This window comes from Rhinopithecus roxellana, chromosome 13, assembly GCF_007565055.1.
Source record: "Rhinopithecus roxellana isolate Shanxi Qingling chromosome 13, ASM756505v1, whole genome shotgun sequence".
NCBI lineage: Eukaryota > Metazoa > Chordata > Mammalia > Primates > Cercopithecidae > Rhinopithecus > Rhinopithecus roxellana.
The window spans coordinates 90,421,501-90,437,316 of NC_044561.1; the positions used below are offsets into that span (position 1 = coordinate 90,421,501).

General features: G+C 39.2%; 1 protein-coding gene across 4 annotated transcripts in view; it reads right to left on the minus strand.

Annotated features, from left to right (window-relative positions):
- The window catches only part of SPTLC3 (serine palmitoyltransferase long chain base subunit 3), a 167,495-nt gene that overhangs the window by 116,195 nt on the left and 35,484 nt on the right, over positions 1-15,816 (minus strand). For all 4 annotated transcript variants that reach the window (XM_030915896.1, XM_030915895.1, XM_030915898.1 and 1 more), the window contains one exon: positions 10,562-10,747. In XM_030915896.1, the coding sequence (XP_030771756.1) occupies positions 10,562-10,747 (186 nt within the window). The remainder of the gene's footprint in view (positions 1-10,561; positions 10,748-15,816) is intronic.

Below are 15,816 nucleotides of genomic sequence, written 5' to 3' on the forward strand. Positions count from 1 at the left end.
ACAAATAATAAAAGGTATGCCATGTGAAAGGCACATTTACCAACATGAGTCTATTGACTATTGCTCTGGACCTCACAGAGATCAGATAGGATGGAAACCATTTATTTTGTAAGGAAAAGTAAATTATTAATTTACTCAATGCAATGCCTTTCTCCTGTGGGGCGGTTCGAGCAGTTCTTGTAGCAACAGGGGCAAGTGTTGAAGTGCAGGCTGCCATTTGATGTACATAGCCCATCGTTCAGAGCTGATGCATCCATTCCCCTAGTTGCTAGGAACATTGGATGCTTACAACTCTATGAGGATTGCCTGGGTCTGAAGGGATCTTCCAAGATCCCTGGTGGCAGCTTCTATCAGTGAAGGAGTCAAAAGATCTAGCCCCCTTCCCTCAACTCAGATGACTCTTGAAAGGCCCTCCCATCTCCCGAACTCCTTGTGGGATTTGTTGAGGCCTTTGCTGGGTCTGCATCATCTCAATTCACTCCATCCCCTCTTTCCTTTCCAACTCCTCTCTCTCCTGAGCCATGCCATTTCCTTCTCTGCCTCACAGGTGCTGATCCCAGGAGCACACCCTAATAACCTTCCTGCATTCAGGCCACCATCTCAGAGTAGGCTTCTTAGGAAACAACTTTTCATGGGTATTTTTTTTTCCTGATAAAATGTAAGAAATTCCTTTAGAAAAGACAAGAAGATTAGACCTGCTGGTTTAATAGAGCAAATACGTTGAATGGTTAGAAAATAGATTGCAGGTCTGAAGCCTAAGCCTTCCAAGAAATGCCACACCTGAGAAATTTACATTTGATTCAGCCTTTGTCTCAGTGCTCTGAAATGTATTGATTTATTATGCATTAGTTACTTGTACCTGGGGAGCAGGCAGATTGGTGACAAGTACTCTAGAACAATGCAGCTGGTGGGGGGAGGGGCCATGGAGATCATTGTGAGAATGCCCAAGGAGAATTCCCCTTCAAATCCCATTTTCCCAGTTACATTATCAGCTCTGCTAGGACCAGGGAAACCTGCATCTCTGGAAGCATACTGAGTTGTCTCCTACTTGATTTAACTGTTTCTTTATCCTTTATAACTCAAGAACCTTTATGTCCTCAAAGCTGTCTGTGGCCATCATTTTACCAACAGAACCATTTCATTGTGATGGATGTGATGTTGCTATCCACGTATCTGCCCAAACTAGAATTTGAGATTCCCCTATTTTCCTCCTTCTATCTTATCTTCTGTACATTCAGCCACCAAGACTTGTTGATACCTCCTAAATATTCTCTATGATTAATTTCCTTTTCCTTCCATCTGCCTCTTTCCTAGTTCAAGCACAAATAATCTCTTTTCTAAACTACTGTTAACTTTTTTTTCTTGTCACTTTGCTTTTCGTCTTGAATTGGGACTCTGTCTCTGAAATCTATTAAATTCTCTGAATTTCTTCACTTTCTTTTCATCCTTTCTCTTTTTTCTCTATGAACTTACCCTGGAAGATGTCTACTTCCCTGGCTTTGATTCCTGTTGACATGCTGAAGATAAACTGAAGATGTTACAATATCCCACTGAGACTTTTTCCAGAGGTCCAGACCTTTAAGTTTAGCTGCCAGTTCTTCAAACTCAACTTGTCAAAAACTGAGTTGACCACTTTCTCCCTCCAACTGGATCTTGCTTCTCTATTATCCATCTCAGTGAATGACACCACCTTCTGCTACATGTCATAAACTTGGATGTGGTCTTTGAGTTGTCCTTCTCTCTATTTCCCTAGGTCAAATCAACCATCTCTAACTCCACCTCTTAAACATCTCCTGGCCTTTTCTCTTGTCACCACCCCTATTGTCACTACCTTGGTCCCAGGCCAACCATCTCACCTAGATTTTTTTAAACCTGTATATCTGCATCAGCCCCTTAATTTCCTTTTTGATCTCTTAGTTGTCTTTCCACAATCCATTTCTCATAGGGTAGAGAGAATTATCTTTCTGTCTACAAATATGCATTCCTTTGCCTGAAGTCCTTCAATGCTTTCCCATTGTTCTTATAATACATGTCCATGGCTTATTAAAAAACCCATTATAGTCTGGCCCTTGCTTGCCTCTCAGCAATCTTTCTCCCCACATACTCCCACTCTCATTCACACTAGGTCATTGGAATTCCGTGGTTCCTTGAATGCACAATGCTTTCTCTAACCTCTGGACCATCTGGCTCCATATTCTCTCTTCTTAGAGACTCCTTTTCCCTCTTGATTCACCCTTTGCCTTACTGTTTACTCATCAGCGTCTAGATCCCAATTTAGCTTTCTCTTTCACCCAGAAGTTTTCATTAAACACCAAATCAGGTTAGACATTTTTCTTTGCTCCCATGGTGCCCTGTACTTACCTCTGCTTTGTCTTTTAGCAAATTCTACTGCTGTTTTATGATTAGCTTTCTGAGAGCAGGAACTGTGTCTGCCTTGGTTATTCTTATATCTCCAGATCATAGCACAGTGCCTGGCACAAAATATATGCTCAAAAATAATCCAACTTGATTAATGAATTAATGCATGCGTTGGCACAAGCAGTGCCTTCTTTTGAGAATGTTCTCCTTTGCACCTTTGCCAACTTGGCAAACTCCTGCTCACCATTCAAGCCCCAGTATCAATGTTTCTTGAATCCCTAAGGGAGTCACAATCCCTGTGACCCATATCACAATCTTCCCTCTCATCATCTTTTAGGATATTATTTGCTTGTAAGTCTGTTTGCCCACCAGACTTCAAAATCTCTAATGGCAGAAACTGTCTTGTCATCTATGAATATTAGCACCCATTATCTGGTATAGAGCACATGGTCAAATGCTTGCTAAAGGTTGGAGGGATTATGATAATAAAGCTGGGTCTGATTTTTATCTGAAGATGATACATTTAACTTAATATAGTTCCAAATAATTCCACATAGTTTGTTCATGAATGTGTCCTGTAATAAGTGTTTCTCTTACCATGGGTACTAGTTACTAAATTATAGGATTTTCTCAATTCCTTGAAGTTTGTATCTTACCAATGTTCTTTGTTTAGATGTTTTCAAGTCTCTATCTCATGGAATGATCCATGCCCATATATTATTCTAAACTATTTTTTAGAAAAAAGAGATTCATAACATCATAAATCCTTTGGACCGATTTGGAAAATGCAATGCAGGATCTTTGCAGATGTCTGAATATTTTCTAGGCTGTCCTCCAGTATTGTGCAAAAAAGAGATCATGTAGACTTTTACAGACTAACTATCTAAAGTACCTAGATCAGTGATTCTACACTGTGGGTGATTTTGTGCTCTTTGAGACATTTGGCAATGTCTTGAGGTATTTGAGTTGTCACAGGTATTTATGTGAGTGACAGTGGCTAATCTAATCAGTGGATGCTGTTAAAATTCTTTTAAAAAAATTAAAAATTCTTTAAAAAATTATTTAACAGCCACAGATGCTGTTAAAATTCTTTTTTAAAAAAAAACTTTTGTTCATTAAAAAAATGTTACAAAGGGAAAATACAAGATACAAACTGGCATGTTTATAGGTTGCAGTACACACAATTGACCAATGATTGCATCAAAAGTATATAAAGAACTCTTACAAACCGATAAGAAAAGACAAGTAAAAGTTATGAAAAATATTTCTCAGAAGTGAAAACACACAAGATCAATAAACCTGAGTGATCCAACGTCATTATTAATTAGTAAAATCACACACACGCAGAACAGCACAAAACCAGAATTCAAACCTGGATCCCTCTAATACCAAAATCCAGTCTCTCCACCGCTCTGAGCTCATTCAGCTATTTTTAACCCAAGGATGGTAAGGAAGCTACTTGAGATTATACAGTGCTGCCCAGATATAATGCAAAATTATTCTCTGTATGCCAAATCTTTGCATTATATGGATTTTGTATACAGAGACTTGAATATTGACAAACCTTAAGTGACTAGGAATTGAGGTATTTTATAGAAGATGCTAAAATATATTTCTGAAATTTGCTCCTCTAAGATGGAACAAATATTTTTCCCAAGTCAAATAGTTTTGCATAAATCATTCTTTTAAATTTCTATTTAATTTTGTTATCATTTTTGTTATTTTTCTGTAAGTTATTGGGGTACAGGTGGTATTTGGTTACGTGAGTAAGTTCTTTAGTGGTGATTTGTGAGATTTTGGTGCATACATCACCTGAGCAGTGATACACTGCACCATATTTGTTTTACTTCCAATTATGTGGTCAAGTTAAGAATAAGTGTGATGTGGTGCTGAGAAGAATGTATATTCTGTTGATTTGGGGTGCAGAGTTCTGTAGATGTCTATTAGGTCCACCTGGTCCAGAGCTGAGTTCAAGTCCTGAATATCCTTGTTAATTTTCTGTCTCATTGGTCTGTCTAATATTGACAGTGGGTGTTAAAGTCTCCTGCTATTATTGTGTGGGAATCTAAGTCTTTTTGTAGGTCTCAAAGAACTTGGTTTATGCTTTAATCTGGGTGCTCCTGTATTGGGTGCATGTATATTTAGGACAGTTAGCTCTTCTTGTCGCATTGATCCCTTTACCATTATGTAATGCCCTTCTTTGTCTTTTTTGATCTTTGTCAGTTTAAAGTCTGTTTTATCAGAGACTAGGATTACAACCTCTGCTTTTTTTGCTTTCCATTTGCTTGGTAAATATTCCTCCATCCCTTTATTTTGAGCCTATGTGTGTCTTTGCACGTGAGATGGGTCTCCTGAATACAGCACACCGATGGGTCTTGACTCTTTATCCAATTTGCCAGTCTTTGTCTCTTAATTGGGGTATTTAGCTGGTTTACATTCAAAGTTTATATTGTTATGTGTGAATTTGATCCTGTTATTATGATGCTAGCTGGTTATTTTGCCCATTAATTGATGCAGTTTCTTCATAGTGTCCATAGTCATTACAATTTGTTATGTTATTCCAGTGGCTGGTACCAGTTTTTCCTTTCCATATTTAGTGCTTCCCTCAGGAGCTCTTTTAAGACAGGCTTAGTGGTGACAAAATCTATCAGCATGTGCTTGCTGTAAAGGATTTTATTTCTCCTTTTCTTATGAAGCTTAGTTTGGTTGGATATGAAATTCTGGGTTGAAATTTCTTTCTTTAAGGGTGTTGAATATTGGCCCCCACTCTTTTCTGGCTTGTAGAGTTTCTGCAGAGAGATCTGCTGTTAGTGTGATGGGCTTCCCTTTGTGGGTAACCTGACCTTTCTCTCTGTCTGCCCTCAACATTTTTTTCTTCATTTCAACCTTGGTGAATCTGATGATTATGTGTCTTGGGGTTGCTCTTCTTGAGGAGTATCTTTGTGGTGTTCTCTGTATTTCCTGAATTTGAATCTTGGCCTGTCTTGCTAGGTTGGGGAAGTTCTCCTGGATAATATCCTGAAGAGTGTTTTCCAGCTTGGTTCCATTCTCTCTGTCACTTTCAGGTATATCGATCAAACATAGGTTTGGTCTTTTCACATAGTCCCATATTTCTTGGAGACTTTGTTCATTCCTTTTTATTCTTTTTTCTCTAATCGTGTTTTTACGCTTTAGTTCATTACTTTGATCTTCAGTCTCTGATATCCTTTCTTCTGCTTGATCAGTTCAGCTATTGATACTTGTGTATGCTTCACGAAGTTTTTGTTCTGTGTTCTTCAGCTCCATCAGGTCATTTATGTTCTTCTCTAAACTGGTTATTCTAGTTAGCAATTTGTCTAACCTTTTTTCAAGGTTCTTAGCTTCCTTGTGTTGGGTTAGCACATGCTCCTTTAGCTCCAAGGAGTTTGTTATTACCCACCTTCTGAAGCCTGCTTCTGTCAATTCATCAAATTCATTCTCCGTCCAGTTTTGTTCTCTTGCTGGCGAGGAGTTGTGATCCTTTGGAGGAGAAGAGGCGTTCTGGTTTTCAGCCTTTTTTGTGCTGCTTTTTCCTCATCTTCATGGATTTATCGACCTCTGGTCTTCGATGTTGGTGGCCTGCAAATGGGGGTTTTGAGTGGATGTTCTTATTGTTGACGTTGATGCTATTCCTTTCTGTTTGTTAGTTTTCCTTCTAACAGTCAGGCCCTTCTGCTGAAGGTCTGCTGGAATTTGTTGGAGGTCCACTCCAGACCCTGTTTGCCAATGTTAGTATTGAAATGTGAGGTATCATTACTTTCATCATGTTCATTGCCTGGAGGTGTCTCCCAGTCAGGAGGCATGGGGGTCAGGGATCCACTTGAGGAGCCAGTCTGTCCTTTAGCAGAGCTGGAGCGCTGTGTTGGGAGATCTGCTGCTCTCTTCAGGGCCAGGAGGCAGGAACATTTAAATCTGCTGAAGCTGCACCCACAGCTGCCACTTCCCCTAGGTGCCAGGGAGGTCCCAGGGAGATGGGAGTTTTACCTATAAACCCCTGACCGGGATGGTATTTGGTTACATGAGTGAGTTCTTTAGTGGTGACTTGTGAGATTTTGGTGCATATATCACCCGAGCAATATATACTGCCCAGAGAGGAGGAATCTAGAATGGCAGTCTGGCTACAGCAGCTTTGAGTAGCTGCGGTGGGCTTCCGCCCAATTCAAACTCCCCCCGCCCCCCCCCCCCCAACCCGGCCCGAGGCTTTGTTTACACTGTGAGGGGAAAACGGCCCACTCAAGCCTCAATAATGGTGGATGCCCCTCCTGCCACCAAGCTCAAGTGTCCCAGGTCAACTTCAGACTGCTGTGCTGGCAGCAAGAATTTCAAGCCAGGAGATCTTAGCTTGCTGGGCTCATTGGCAGTGGGATCCGCTGAACTAGATCACTTGGTTCCCTGGCTTTAACGCTCTTCCCAGGGCAGTGAACCGTTCTGTCTTGAGGGTGTTTTAGGTGCCACTGGGGTGTGAAAAAAAACTCCTGCAGCTAGCTTGCTGTCTGCCTAAATGGCTGCCCAATTTTGTGCTTGAAACCCAGGGCCCTGGTGGTGTAGGCACCGGAGGGAATCTCCTGGTCTGTGGGTTGCGAAGACTAGGGGAAATAGTATCTGGACCAGAATGCACTGTTTCTTGTGACACAGTCCTCCACCGCTTCCCTTGGCTAGGCGAGGGAGTTCCCCAACCCCTTGCACTTCCCACATGAAGCAATGCTACACCCTGCTTCGACTTGCCCTCTGTGGGCTGCACCAACTGTCTAACCAGTCCCAGTGAGATGAGCCAGGTACCTCAGTTGGAAATGCAGAAATCACGTTCCTTCTGCATTGATCTTTCTGGGAGCTGCAGCCCATCTTGCCAGCCACACTGGTTATTTCCTTTCTACTGCTGGGTTTGCATTTGGTTTGTTCAAGCTTCTCTAGTTCCTTGAGGTGTGGCCTTAGAGTGTCTATTTGTGCTCTTTCAGACTTTTTGACGTAGGAGTTTAGGGCTATGAACTTTCTGTTAGCACTGCCTTAGGTTTTGATAAGTTGTGTTATTATTGTCATTCACTTCGAAGAATTTTTTAATTTCCATGTTGATTTTGTTTTTGACCCAGTGCTCATTCAGGAGCAAGTTATTTAATTTCCATGTATTTACATGGTTTTGAAGCTTCCTTTTGGAGTTGATTTCCAGTTTTATTCCACTGTGGCCTGAGAGAGTGCTTGATATTATTTCAGTATTCTTAAATTTATTGAGTCTTGTTTTATGGCCTATCATATGGTCTATCTTGGAGAAAGTTCCATGTACTGTTGAATAGAATGTGTATTCTGTGGTTGTTGGATGGAATGTTCTGTATATGTCTGTTAAGTCCATTTGTGCCAAGGTATAGTTTAAATCCATTGTATCTTTGTTGACTTCCTGTCTTGATGACCTGTCTAGTGCTGTCAGTGCAGTATTGAAGTCCCCCACTATTATTGTGTTGCTGGCTATCTCATTTCTCAGGTCTGTTAGTAATTGCTTTATAAATTTAGGATCTCCAGGCTGGGCGTGGTGGCTCACACCTGTAATCCCAGCACTTTGGGAGGCCCAGGTGGGCGGGTCACGAGGTCAGGAGATCGAGACCATCCTGGCTAACACAATGAAACCCCATCTCTACTGAAAATACAAAAAAAAAAAAAAAATTAGCTGGGCATGTTGGCAGGTGCCTGTAGTCCCAGCTACTTGGGAGGCTGAAGCAGGAGAATGGTGTGAACCTGGGAGGCGGAGCTTGCAGTGAGCCGAGATCATGCCACTGTGCTCCAGTCTGCGTTACAGAGTGAGACCCTGCCTCAAAATAAATAAATAAATAAATAAATAAATAAATAAATAAATAAATTTAAGATCTCCAGTGTTAGGTGCGTATATGTTTAGGACTATGATATTTTCCTGTTGGACAAGGCCTTTTACCATTACGTAATGTCCCTCTTTGTTTCTTTTAACCACGGTTGCTTAAAGTTGTCTGATATTAGAATAACTACCCCTGCTCTCTTTTTGGTGTCCATTTGCATGAAATGCCTTTTTCTACCCCTTTACTTAAAGTTTATGTGAGTCCTTGTGTGTTAAGTGGGTCTTCTGAAGGCAGCAGATAGTTGGTTGGTGAGTTCTTACCCATTCTGTGGTTCTGTATCTTTTAAGTGGATCATTTAGGCAATTTACATTCAATGTTGATATTGAAATGTGAGGTATCTTTACATTCATCATGCTCATTGTTGTCTGTGTACTTTGGGTTTTTTTCTTTTTTGTTTTTGCTTTCTAACTTGTGTGTGTGTGTGTGTGTGTGTGTTTTAATGGATCCTGTGTGATTTATGCTTTAAAGAAGCTCTGTTTTCCAGGATTTGTTTCAATATTTAGAGCTCCTTTTATCAGTTCTTGTAGTGGTGGCTTGGTATGAATTCTCTCAGCATTTGTTTGTCTGAAGATGACTGTATCTTTCCTTCATATATGATGCTTAGTTTTGCTGTATACAAAATTCTTGGCTGATAATTGTTTTGTTTGAGGAAGCTGAAAATAGGGCCCTAATTCCTTCTTAGCTTGTACGGTTTCTGCTGAGAAATCTGCTGTTAATCTGATAGGTTTTCCTTTATAAATTACCTGGTGCTTCTGTCTCACAGCTCTTAAAATGGTTTCCTTTGGATAAGGAAACTAGGTACACTGATGACAGTGTACCTAGGTGAAGATCTTTTTGTGATGAATTTCCTGGGTGATCTTTGTGCTTCTCGTATTTGCATGTCTAGGTTTCTAGCAAGGCCAGGGAAGTTTTCCTTGATTATTCCCCCAAATTTGATTTCCAAGCTTTTAGAATTCTCTTATTCCTCAGGATCACTGATTATTCTTAGGTTTGGTTGTTTAACATAATCCCAGACTTCTTGGAGGTTTTGTTCATATTTTCTTATTCGTTTTTCTTTGTCTTTGTTGAATTGGGTTAATTCGAAGACCTTGTCTTTAAGTTCTAATTTCTTTCTTCTACTAGTTCAATTCTATTGCTGAGACTTTCCAGAGCATTTTGCATTTCTAAAAGTGTGTCCAAAGTTTTCTTGAATTTTTGTTGTTTTTACTTTAAGTCATCTATTTCCTTGAATATTTCTCCCTTCACTTCTTGTATCATTTTTTTTGCATTTTCTTGCATTGGGCGTTGCCTTTCTCTGGCCTCTCCCTGATTAGCTTAATAACCTCCTGAATTCTTTTTCAGGTAAATCAGGGATTTCTTCTTGATTTGGATCCATTTTTGGTGAACTAGTGTGATATTTTGGGGGGTGTTGAAGAGCCTTGTTTTGTCATATTACCAAGGTTGGTTTTCTGGTTCCTTCTCATTTGGGGAGGCTCTGTCAGAGGGAAGGTCTAGGGCTGAAGACTGTTGTTCAGATTCTTTTGTCCCACAGGGTGTTCCCTTGATGTATTATTCTCCCCCTTTTCCTATGGATGTGGCTTCATGTGAGCTGAACTGCCGTGATTGTTGTCTCTCTTCTGGGTCTAACCACCCACCGAGTCTACCTGGCTCCAGACTGGTACTGGGGTCTGTCTCCACAGAGTCCTGTGATGTGAACCATCTATGGGTCTCTCAGCATTAGATACCAGTGCCTGTTCCAGTAGAGGTAGTGGAGGGTGCAATGGACTCCATGAGTGTCCTTAGCTTTGGTGGTTTAATGCTATAGTTTTCAGATGCTGTTAAAATTCTTACAATGCCCAAAGAATTGGTTCAAAATATTAATAGTGTTAAAGGTGAGAAATCAGATTTAGATGAAATAAAAATGTCCCAGTTCACTCAAATGCACTTTCCTTTTCAGGATAGAGCATAAATAATACCCAACTTACAACTAGAAGACCAAAGTACAGTCCCACCCAGGAGCTCTTGCTCTTATATTTTGATGTTTTTATTTTCAAAATTATATTTTAATATCTATCTCATGGGGTTGTTACAGAAATTAAATATTATAAGGTATGGGAAAAGCCTTAGTTCAGTATCTGGCAAATAGTAGTTGCCCATGAGATGTTTGTAAAAACAGGTCCATAAACCCATGGGGAATGGGGTTTAGGAGGTGGAGATGAATGAAATTTACACTGAATAGTTCCTGAGCACCTCATGCTTTCTAGGATCTGCACCTGTATCACCACTTCTGAGAACACTTTAGAGAGTAGTAGGCATTGACAAAGATCCAGGGAGGTGTGCATACTTACTCTTTGTTCTTTTCGTTCCACGGCTGCATTGCATTTTTCTATTCCCCAGTTTCTCAAAAAGTCTCTGAGATAGCCAAACAGGGTTCCAATTCCATATCCCATGTAAGTGAAAACCATAACATGAAGGGGTGCTTCTTCAAAGGATTCAACAATGAGCTTATCAGAAAAATGTGTCTTCCCATTTTGCTGAAAACACAAAAGAAAATCCAAGGTTAGCATTCTCCTGTTACAAATATACTATGATACTTAAAACTGTGAACTTTCAACCCTTTAAATTCCAAAGGCCATGTTTAAGATTGTAAAGAAATTAGAAACTGATCATTGAAGAGGAAAATCAAAAATTCAAACTTTATTTTACAAGCCATAGTAACATAATTGATTCAAGCAAAAGTTCTCGACAGAAACTCAAACCACTGGGTGAAGAGTTAATGAGGAAGAGCGTGTTTGCAAGTTGCTAAAGTATAACCCCATAGCTTACTTCCTAATCACAAACTTGGGGTCATTACCTTAACCAGGTGATCAAATTATATCACAAGTGTTGGAACAAGCAGTCACTCTACACTCCCGTTATGTGTAATATTCAATACACAGCAAACCTATGAAATATTTAACCTGAACTTAGTCAAGCTCTTATGTTTAACTTCCATTTTACAAGAAACACTAGCCTAAAGGAACGTGGTAAATGACCTTATGTGAAAACAATCAGATAATCCAGAATGTAGAACTTTCTATAGGACAACTGTCCTGATCTTTTTAAAAAGTCATTTCTGATAAAAGAAGGGTGGACGAGAGGACTTAAGGGAAACAAGTAAATCCAGTGTGTGTTCCTTCATCAAATTCTGTTTTCTTTCTGTAATTTTTGTGTGAAAAACCAGGTGAAAGACAAACTTTGAACAACTGTGGAAATCTAAATGAGGACCATATATATATCTTATTAAAAAATTATTAATTTCGTTAGGGAAGATAGAGATATTTTTAGTTGTATCACGGAATGTTTTAATCTTTATAGATGCATGCTGAAGTATTAAGGGGCAAAGCGTTATAATAGCTGTAGTTCTCTTTAAAGTGGTTTGTCAAAGTTGCATAAAAACATAAAGCAACTTTGAGAAATGTTAACTCTTGAATCTGGATGGAGAGTATATAGGTGTTCATTACATATTTTTTTCAACTCTTCTGTATGCCTGAAATTTTTCACAGTAAAAAGTTTTAAAAATTGTCTGTTTTATTTCACTTTTCAGTAGAAAGTAGACTTTTAGCACCAAACCATTCTGATGACTGTTTAATTGATTTGCACATAGTAGGTCAAACAACATTTGATCAATTGATTAGTAAATACATATTTCTAATGCTAATATTTAACTGTTTTAGTCCTTAATAAATATTTATACATTCATTTATTGTTTCATTCAATAAACATAAATTAATCTGCAGATTCCCCATTTCTTAATGAGGTGACACACAAAAAATGTTTTGAACACTTGGAATACACAGCTTTTAGTGATTTACAAAAAATTGTCAAATCTCTACTAATATTTGATGTGCCAATTTAGCTTATACATATATATGTATTTAGAATGATTTATTAAATCATGTACATTTGAAATACTGTTTTTGCCATTTTCCTAATCTTTGTCATTATAATCAACACAGTTTTCCAGAGCATATTATCTTCATTCCCTCTGCGTTGTTTTAGAAGCAGAATTTTTGGAATCTCTGTGATTTAGTCACTGGAAGTTTTATCCCAAGCCATAAAATAGATGAAAAGCAAATCAGTCTGGTAGATGAATATTTTAAATCGCTACATTGTTATCCTTTAAGAAATTTTTAAAAGCCTTTTTATAGTGATATCTAACATTTGAATTCTTAAGTCAAAACACCACAAAATATTATTAAGATGACTTGCTTTCTTATTTATTTATTATTTCGGGTTACCTCTATAGATACCCCAAACTAACAGTGGTGGATATTCCTGTCTAGTGTGCCATCGCAAACACTACTTGATGGTATAAAATAATGAAAATGAAAGAGCATTTGTTAATATGCAGTCTTGAGTAAAAGTTATACTCTTGACCTGTATATAGGACATTTGTTGCATGCCTTCCATGAGCAAGCAACATGTTTAGCACTGGGAATTCAATGATGAACAAGACAGACTCCATTCCTACTCCTCCCTCTAACTACGTCCTTACACCAGTCATGTAGGTCTGATGGATGGCTGATCTTGCTATGCTATTTTAGTACAAACCTTTGGCTCCTTTCCTTGGGTCTGTTCTGCACTTGACCTTTGGACTACATTGATCTCCACAATTCCAGGTGACCTCCTGGCCCACTTAAGATCTACCTCCCGCATCTTTCTGCATCACAGGGACATAAAATTGGTTTCCTTGTCGGATTTGTCCAGACTCTAGCAAAAGGGACTCAGAGTCTCATGAAGGAAGACATGTCGGAACTTTTAAACTGATTAGATATGAAGTCAAGGAAGAGGAGAAAGAAAACTATCTGCAAGGAGCAGTATAATATTCTTGATAAGAAGAAATAAGGATTTGGAAGGAGGGCCGCTTTTTGGAGAGAAGACATGATGAGTCTGTACAGAATGTGCTAATTTGGGGGTAGTAATTGCCTGCATAAATTCCCAGAGCACTGAGGAACGTAGGAGAAAAGAAAGACCCTGACTGAGTCAATTACTATGGGCCACAGTTTAAGTCATGGTTGAAGGTGAATAAGGCACAAATCGTAAAGAGGGAAGAGTAGTAAGCTTGGGACAGAATTTGTGGACACAGTGCTTTTTTGGGTACCACAGAAGAAAAAGAGCGAATAAAGAGAACCCAGTGTAGGTGACCTCAGAACCTTAATTTAACCTGCTCACAAATTAACCCCTTTGGCTGACTTAGAGAATGGCTAAGTTATGTGGGTGTATATAAAGACAGAAAATGTGAGGACATTCAAGTCTAACCCATGGCAATCAGCAGGTTTTCTCTTTTTCCTTTCCTGGACCCATCTTCATTTCTGAGCTTCGCATGTAACCAAATCAAGTGGCACTTTTCTCTTGAAATCCATAGGCAGTTTCTGCTTGAACTGGCTCTGAGGCAACCCTGCACCGTACATCACAGATAGTCTACCTAGATGCAAATAAAACCCTCAGCTGGTTGCACAGACTGGGCCTATATGTAACTATTTATTTGCCCCTGTGACTTGTTCTGAAAGAAAGTAATAAAACGAAGGAGAAAATTTCAACAATGTTCATCAGCTCAAACCAGTATCTACTGTCCTCTCATGTAAATAGATACATTTTTAATTTAATGTCACTTAATTAATTTTATTTGGCAGAGGAAAAATGAGATACCTTCACAGAGAAAAAAGTTTTCTGGAAATGTATTGGTCTCCTTAAAAGATAGCTAGTGACTCACTATATTCTTTTACTTATAATTGAAGTCAGTCACACCTCCCAGGAGGAATTCCTTAATCTGTTGTTGGATAGTTACCTTGAAATATAAAATTTCATCCTATCAAAGTAAATGAAGCATAAAATCTTGCTTAATAAGTTTGCATTTATTAAGCACTTGTTATTATTGCAGATAAGCACTGTTATTTGTAATACGCTTTGGCTTGTTCTACCTTTTTTCTTTCACAGCCTTAAAAATAAACAGATCCTGAGCCACAATGCCTACAGTATCAAGTCATTTGGGATACTGTGACATCCTGGGGTTTGTTTACTTCCTGCAGTCTGTCATATCTGGAAATAAACTGGAATATGCAGGGAGCCCTTTACAATTATTCTTCTGTTCAACAGGTAGCTCTTTTACTGGCTGTTCTAGGCTAACATTAGAGGAGATATGAAATCAATAAATACAGTATGTTTCCCCCAGAATCGATAGTGAAATAGGGTGTGTGTGTGTGTGTGTGTATGTTTGTGGTAGGGACACAAATGACCATAACACAGAGCAAAATGTGAATGTCATAGGATGATGCAAATGAAGGGACCACATCACACTGGGTGATCAGGAGTGATTCCTGAGGAGGTTGAACTGGAGCCTCATGTTGCTGGGCGGTCGAGCATAACAATGAAGATGATTTGCTCAGGGGTCAGACTTTCCTTTGCTGACTGTGTGATCTTGTGAAAGTCACTTAATTTTTCGAGGACTCAAATGTCTCCAGTGCAAAGTGGGGCTAGTAAAGGTCATTTTGAAAATTAAGTGAGATAATATATGCAGGTTACCTGCCACAACACAAAAACTCATTAAATGTTGTGATTTTTGTTAAATATTCTGAATAAAGATGATAGATGACAACTATTAGAATGGATAATGCTGCTTTTAGAGACATATTTGAGAAAAAAGAGAAAGACAATATTTAGCTCTGTCATATATATTGACCAAGGATATATGGCTTCCTTGCTGGATTTGTCCAAACTCTAGCAAAAGGGACTGAGAGTCTCACGAAGAAAGACATGAGACCAAGGATATACATTGACCTAGGATATATTGATCAAGAATATAATGTATCAGCCGGGCACAGTGGCTCATGCCTGTAATCCCAGCACTTCGGGAGGCCGAGGTGGGTGGATCACCTGAGGTCAGGAGTTCAAGACCAGCCTGGCCAACATGGTGAAACTCTGTCTCTACTAAAAAATACAAAAATCAGCTGGATGTGGTGGCGGGCGCCTGTAATCCCAGCTACTCAGGAGGCTGAGATAGGGAGAATTGCTTGAACCCGGGAGGCAGAGGTTGCAGTGAGCCAAGATTGCGTCACTGCACTCCAGCCTGGGCGACAGAGCAAGACTCCATCTCAAAACAAAACAAAACAAAACTAAACTAAACAAAAAAGAAATAAGAAAAAAGAATATAATATGTCAATACCTAGGGAGAAGAGGGAGAATGAGGGTCCTCTAAGGAAACAGCAAGTGGGAGAGGGAGGAAGAGGTAAGAGATTGAAGAGTGATACAAAGTTGAGATACTGAAGTTCAACAAGACCATTGTATGTGGGGACTCTCACAAGAAAACTTGAGTAAGTAATTTTATCAACCTGTTATCCCTGCAGTTTTATCAGACTGCAGGTACTTAAGGAGAGAGAGAATGTGAAGGCAATGGGACAGGGAGCTGAGACGACTTATTAAAGAAGTGTAGTGGTAGGGAAGAGGACAGAGAGAAGGTGGTGGCTTTGGTTACTAACAGTGAGAGGAGTTCCTTATTTTGCAATAAAGAAATACTGAGTGTATATAGGGGCTTAGAAAAATATTTAATAGATTAAGCATAATT